This window comes from Hoplias malabaricus, chromosome 4, assembly GCF_029633855.1.
Source record: "Hoplias malabaricus isolate fHopMal1 chromosome 4, fHopMal1.hap1, whole genome shotgun sequence".
In the NCBI taxonomy this organism is placed as follows: Eukaryota; Metazoa; Chordata; class Actinopteri; order Characiformes; family Erythrinidae; genus Hoplias; species Hoplias malabaricus.
In genome coordinates, this window is record NC_089803.1 from 5,600,304 (window position 1) to 5,607,813 (window position 7,510).

Sequence of the window (7,510 nt, forward strand, 5' to 3'; positions counted from 1 at the left end):
TGGTGTATAGGCTGTGCTGCTACACTGGTCTCTGGGCTGTGCTGCTACACTGGTCTCTGGGCTGTGCTGCTACACTGGTCTATAGGCTGTGCTGCTACACTGGTCTCTGGTCTGTGCTGCTACACTGGTCTCTGGGCTGTGCTGCTGCACTGGTCTATAGGCTGTGCTGCTGCACTGGTCTCTGGGCTGTGCTGCTGCACTGGTCTATAGGCTGTGCTGCTACACTGGTCTATAGGCTGTGCTGCTACACTGGTCTCTGGGCTGTGCTGCTGCACTGGTCTATAGGCTGTGCTGCTACACTGGTCTATAGGCTGTGCTGCTACACTGGTCTCTGGGCTGTGCTGCTACACTGGTCTATAGTCTGTGCTGCTACACTGGTCTCTGGACTGTGCTGCTACACTGGTCTCTGGGCTGTGCTGTTACACTGGTCTCTGGGCTGTGCTGTTACACTGGTCTCTGGGCTGTGCTGCTGCTATGACTCTGGGCTGTGCTCTTACACTGGTCTATGGGCTGTGCTGCTACACTGATCTCTGGGCTGTGCTGCTACACTGGTCTCTGAGCTGTGCTGTTACACTGGTCTATAGGCTGTGCTGCTACACTGGTCTCTGAGCTGTGCTGTTACACTGGTCTATAGGCTGTGCTGATACACTGGTCTCTGAGCTGTGCTGCTACACTGATCTCTGGGCTGTGCTGCTGCTGCACTGGTCTATGGGCTGTGCTGCTGCTACACTGGTCTCTGGGCTGTGCTGCTGCTGCACTGGTCTCTGATCTGTGCTGGGGCATCTGCTTCTGCTCTTTTTCTGTGCTGTGCTGCGCTGTTGCTCTGGCTGTGATGTAAACAAACCACAGGCCAAACTTGTTATGCATTATTTTACTTTACGTTTCTAGTATCCAGGAAAGACAATGGATTCAATTAGGACTAAATAAGGTGTGATGTACAAAATCCTTACATTGACCCCAATAATGATTTTGAATAAATTTACACAAACCATGCCTGTGCTTGTAAGATGTGTTGTCTCCCTCACCCATTCACTTTTTTCTGAAGACCTGCATTGGCTTAACTGAAATGTGGTCCAGCTGCAATAAGATTTTTAATTGCAGAGCCTTTTCTTAACATTCTTCACATTAACATTCAAGGTACATTCCCCAGTAACAGTGAATGTGAAGAACTCCACTTAGCTGGACAGCACTACTTCACATTCAGTCTCACATTTTACATTAACTATCACAATGTTTCAATATTAATTATCAATGGAACAAATGTTGTAAAATACCCACTAGCTCTTTGTACAAACATGGTGGTGTTTGGAGATACATGTTTTAATTGGAAAGTGATATGTACACATGATATAAATTTATATATATATATATTTTCACGTCATCATATATTTTGGAAAACATAACATTAAATAATATATAGTCTACAATTATTACTGAGCAGCCTTTCAACCACTGACCATCAACGCCCAGCTTACATTTCTGAAACCTGTCACCAGGAGAAGCTGGTGTTGAAGGAAAGCAAGGAAAGCTTTGATGCAGTAATTTTCATCTAATACTCACTGAAACATCATAAAGCTTTGACATAGCTTTCTTTGATAAGCTCTGCAAATTGACTGAAAGTGTTTTTACCTTCAGAGGACGCAGTAATGTACAGGAAAAAAAATATCCAAAGAACAAAACGTATAGTGACGCATATTAATTTAGCCACCACAGAACATGATAGATGTCTTTGAAAACACCATTAATGTCTGCCACTCAAAAGTGCCAAATATGAACATAACAAAATTGTGCCAAATACAAAATGATGACATTATTTCAGTGGTCTATGCAGAAAAATGAACTGCTAAGCAGATTGGTTATAATTTAAATGTGACTAATAGTCAATGACGATAGAAAAAAGTTAGCAAACTTTTAGCGCCTTAACGTTAACGTTACCTCAGAGAAATGCTGAGTCTCAACAACGATTTCAAGAGTCCACCTAACCTTAAAGGCTAAGCACCAGCAATACGAAGTGTCAAACAATACAGTGGAATTTGAGTTCCTAACTTGTGTTTATTGATAGTCAGAATGTTATTTCTTACTAATTCAAGGAATAAGGTTTAAAAGCTACCCCCCCCCCCCCAACGGTGTTGGGAAACTCTAATAGGTGTCTTGCATGTGACGTAGATGGTGGACAACAACTCTAGAAGCTGCACTTAATTTAATGCAAAATGACGAAAAGGTGTGTTGTTTTTGGCTGCAATCATTCAATGTACAGTGGGACATCTGTGCACAAATGGCCCAAAAATCCCAAAATATCCAGAAAATGGACTACATTTGTCAACTTTAAACGGGCACTTTGGAAAGGACCATCCGCTCACTCCGTTATCTGTAGCTCATTTCACTGACGCTTTTCCAACAATATGGGCATGTAAGGACACCAACGAAAGGTGTTCAAGAGCCTCTGTAACATGGAGGTAAACAGGGTAAGGACACTCACTTCGCCTGTTTTAGTTGGTGTTAGTTAACGTTAGCTTGACTTGCTAAACTTGGTGGTTTACGGAGGTTTATAGCGTCGGATGAATTTGAGTTCTCTGTAAACTTTAAAAAATTACAGTTATTTTCTATAAAATTAGGACTTTTTTACAATGTAGCTTTGTTCTTTGGAGCAGGGTAACTGTTCTCTGGAGTGACAGATCCCCATCAACACTTTATGAGGAGTTGGAGTAGTGTTTGTGTTTGAGTAGTAGGAGGGGTATTACTGCAGCAAAGGGGCACCATGTCTTTGGCTGAGATGGTGCTCCACTAGTGCCCAGAGTGAGACCCCAAATCCCTGATGGTTTGAAGAGGACATGTCTGGGATGTTGGGCTGGTGTAATATGGAGAGCTAGAAGGAGGAAGTATAAACCCTAGCTTCCCTTGGTTGTAATGGGGAATGTGAGGTCACTGGTGAATACAATGGATAAGCTCAGAGTACTGATAAGGACTCAGTGGGAATACCGGGAATGCAGCACTGTGTTTCACTGAGACATGGCTGCAGGAACATATTCCAGACTCCAACACCACCGTTCCTGACTTTCAGACTGTGACTGCAGACGAAATGGTGAGAAAAAAGGAGGGTGACTGCAGTGTTTGTTAAAAACAGATGTGGTAATCTCAGATATGTTACAGTGAAGGAGTGTTTCTGTCATCTGGATATTGAACCCTGAGCTGTGAGTTTTCCTCCATATTATCTGCTGAGGGAGGTCACATGACCATCTTTGTTGTTGTTTACATTCTGCTATTGGCTGTTGATGACACGTCATGTGAGGTCATCAGGTCAGTCACAGCCAGACTCCAAACACAACACTCAAACTGCATTCATCATGATTTCTGTTGATTTTAACCTCACTTCACTCTCTGCCACACTTCCAACACTTCAACAGTTTGTTACAAAAACCAGATTGTTATGGGTCTTATTTGGTTCCCGGTGTCAGTTCTGTGGATTGCCCTGTACTACTGTCTGTGGAGAGGGAGTCAGGTCTATTAACTGTGATTTATTTGTTTATGTTTGTATAGGGAAACTAGTTTTGGGGTTTGGAGTTAGACTTGGGTTATGTTTGAAACTTTGTTCACGGCTTACCCCTGGAAACATGGCCTTAGTTTCTATTGTTTGTTTGTTGGCTTATTTAATTCTGTATGATTTTGTCTATTATAAATATTTTGTAAATACACATTGCTTAAGTGAATACAAACTGTGTGGTATATGTGAGTCTCTTCATAATTCTTATTAATTTATTTTTCTGGACATTTCCTACACTGACATGTAACACATAATGTGAAGGAAATAAATCACTGGATTTATTATATGCAAATATGAAAGACGCATACTGCTCCACCACCTTCCCCACACTTGGAAAATCAGAACCTAATCTGGTATTTCTCACGTCCACTTACACACCTGTTTTTCAGCAGTAACCTGTGACAAGGAGGACTGTTAGGAGGTGGTCACAGGAAATGAATGAGGCACTTCAGGGGTGTTTTGAGGACATGGACTGGGATGTACTCTGTGAATCCCATGAAGGTGTCATCAATTCCATGACAAATTGTATAACAGTGTGGATTAACTTCTGTGTGAATAACACCATACTCATCAAGACAGTGTGATGCTTCCTCAATAACAAACCCTGGGTCACCAATGACCTAAAGGAGCTATTGAATTAGAAGAGAAGAGCCTTCAGGGATGGGCTTCTTACCCACATGCCCCCACAGCTAATTCCCCCTCACACACAACAAACATAAAAAGAAAGAAAAACAGCACAGACATTGTCTGTAAGCACTTATCCTGTTCAGGGTCACTGTGGGTCCAGAGTTTGCCCAAAATCACTGGGCGTAAGACAGGAAAACATCCTGGAGAGGGCACCATTCCTTCACAGGGAGACACACTCACACATTCACTTACACCTATGGAAAATTTTGAGTTGCCAATCCACCTACCAACGTGTGTTTTTGGACTGTGGGAGGAAACCGGAGCACCCAGAGGAAACCCACACAGACACAGGGAGAACACACTATACTCCTCAGACAGTCACCCAGAGGAAACCCACGCAGACACAGGGAGAACACACCACGCTCCTCACAGACAGTCACCCGGTGTGTGTTAGTGAGGTGTGTGTCTCTCCTCCACAGAGTGTGTTATTGTGTGTGGAGGTGTGTGTTAGTGAGGTGTGTGTCTCTCCTCCACAGAGTGTGTTATTGTGTGTATCATCCTCCCCCTCAGCACCTGCAGTAGGGTGCAGCTGCAGCAGTGCAGTCTCTGTGCAGTCTCTGACTGAGGGAGGTTTTTGTACGACTCTATTTCACTGTGTGAACACTCCTCCACTGTGGTAACTCTGACAGTAATAATCTCCAGCATCTTCATTCTGGACGTTACTGATGGTCAGAGTGAAGTCAGAACCAGATCCACTGCCACTGAAACGATCTGCAATACCTGAATGTCTAGTGTTAGCCAAGTAGATCAGGAGTTTAGGAGCTTCTCCGGGTTTCTGCTGATACCAGGCAAGATAGTTGCCATTATGAACTCCGCTACTGGTTCTACAGTTGATGGTGACTGATTGTCCTGTAGAAACAGTCTTCACTGGAGGAGTCTGAGTAACAGTCACCTGACCACTGGATCCTAATGGAAAATTAAACAGAAAGTGTAAATAAATAATGATAATAATAATAAAAGAATAATTTTAAATAATATAGGTAATATTTTTATTTAATTAACAAGTATTTATTTAAATAATATACTATAATATAAGTTGGGAACATACAATAATTTTATTCTACTTCTTGAAATTTTATATGTTAAACACCATTATATTTCAGTTTAGTTCTTTTTAACTGTTATTTTAACTGATAAATTCTAAGGTTTATTTACTGTAATATCTAAAAGGTAAATACATAAACAATTTTTGATCAGATCCACAGATCTCCTAGATAATCAAGTGTGTTACCTCTCGTCCAGAGCGCCAGTGTCCAGATGAAGATGGAGACCAAAGTCATGGTTGCTGTGTGTGAAGTTTGTGGGGCAGCAGCTCTCAGTCATGAAGTGTTAAACTCACAGGACTATAAACACTAGCAGAGCACTGAAGCATGGGCTCATGATGCAAAGTGGACCCTCTCTATGGAAATGCCTCCATCAAACACCTCCATAATAAACACATAGAAATGTTTAGACTGTTTAGAAAACAAGGTTTAGTTCAGAGATAGATCTTCATTTAGAAATGTTAGAGTTTTATGAATAAGTTTTGAGGGTAAAGTGTGTAAACCCCTCACACACAGATTTTACAGTGTTATCACTAACAGTGTGATGAGTGATGTAGGTTTATGGACAATGACTCTTCACTGAAATGTAGCACTGTGTCACACATTCAGTGAAGGAGCAAAACTCAGTCTGAAAATGAAGGGACTTTTATTCTGTTTAAACATGAGACTTATTTAATCTTTCTCATCACTTTTACTGAAAAAGACCCACATACAGTAAATTCAGACTAACACTGTTACAATTTTTTAACTTTTAAATATTTTTATTTTTAATTCATAAAAAATATATTTTTTTATTTTATTTTATTTTATTTTTTTTTTATTATTAATTTTCCATTTTTTTAATTTAAAAATTTTAAAATATATATAAGAAATACGGACCAGAGGTATATTTAAAAAAATTGAATGTGATTCCCTGTTTTATATTTTAAACAATGGAATGTCACACTTATATAAAAAAATTGTTTTTAAAACTATTTTATTAAACTTTAATGAACAGAAATGTTTAAAGTTAAATTAAGAGTTAGGAAAGTTCTCCCAGTGACCACGAATGGACCAGTAACGTCCCAAGACGTTCAGTACTGGTCCAGTCTGGCCTGACCTATATTAGTCCATAAAAAGACATTGTCAGACACGGTGGAGGACCATAGAGTCGGACATGTTGGAGAAGTGTTGAGTCGGACAGGTCTGAGAACCCTCAAGTCGGACAAGTTGACTAAATGAAGCTGAACATCTGGTGAAGGTGCTGCTCTATTCTGGGAGAAAGAGGACGACTCAGGACTGTTCATGTAAATCTGAGTTTCACCTCACTTCTCTCTCTCTCTCTCTCTCTCTCTCTCTCTCTCTCTCTCTCTCTCTCTCTTTCCCTCTCTCTCTCTCTCTCTCTCTCTCTCTCTCTCTCTCTCTCTTTACTGGTGTATGTAAAATGCAGTGCTGAGTTCAGTTGTTTGGAGCTTGGTTTCAGTTCCTTAGTGCTGATGAGAACTGTCACAGTGTCATAGTCCTAGTGTTTCATTTGTTAATTCATTGTTCAGCAGGTGATGATCAAGTCTTTCGTGGGTGACACCGCTGTGTTACAGCAATGTTACAGAATATGAAAAGTGTTAATTATTCAAAATTAAATGTAACAGTGTTTTGGGTGAATCTTAGAGAATACACTATGGGAGATGCCAGCAGATCTAATGTCTGTCCAAGACTGGTTCAGAGCAGGTGGAAATAATCAGACCCTGAGTGGTTTCTTCTGCTATTGAAGCAGTGTGTAATTTAAGAAAGTTCAGTTGAAGAAAAACAGAAACAGAATCTTAGAAAATGGTGGTGCTGCTCTCACACATTGTGAAAGTGATTGAAACAGATGATGTTTAAGCTCCATGATGAATGTATTATTTTACACTGATGTCTTTTTGTCTCAGTGAAAAAGACTAAACAACCAGTAAAAATGCCTCCTGCTGGTCTTACACTAACACTGGACTCTGCCTAAGACTGCACCAAGAGAAACACTAGAGTAACACTAAATATACATTTCAATTTACAGGACACTCACAGTAACTGTACATTTATAATAACAATAAAATAACACTTACACCACACTTTTATTAACTCTAAGTAAAAGGACATGTCTGGGGAGGACAGAATGTAGTGGGGGAGCTGAGCAGGACAGGGGCCTGATCACAGAAGGGCTGTGTGATTATGTGTTAGATTGATATTGTCCACATTGCACCAGCTACATTTCAGTGGGAGGTTC

The 7,510-nt window shown here is 40.7% G+C and overlaps 1 gene segment (V, D, J or C); it reads right to left on the reverse strand.

The window, feature by feature from the left end:
- Positions 1-4,817: 4,817 nt before the first annotated feature.
- On the reverse strand, positions 4,818-5,534 carry LOC136694650 (immunoglobulin kappa variable 4-1-like). The segment is given in 2 exon segments: positions 4,818-5,134; positions 5,460-5,534. Coding segments are annotated over 2 exon segments (366 nt in total).
- Between the last annotated feature and the right edge of the window lie 1,976 nt (positions 5,535-7,510).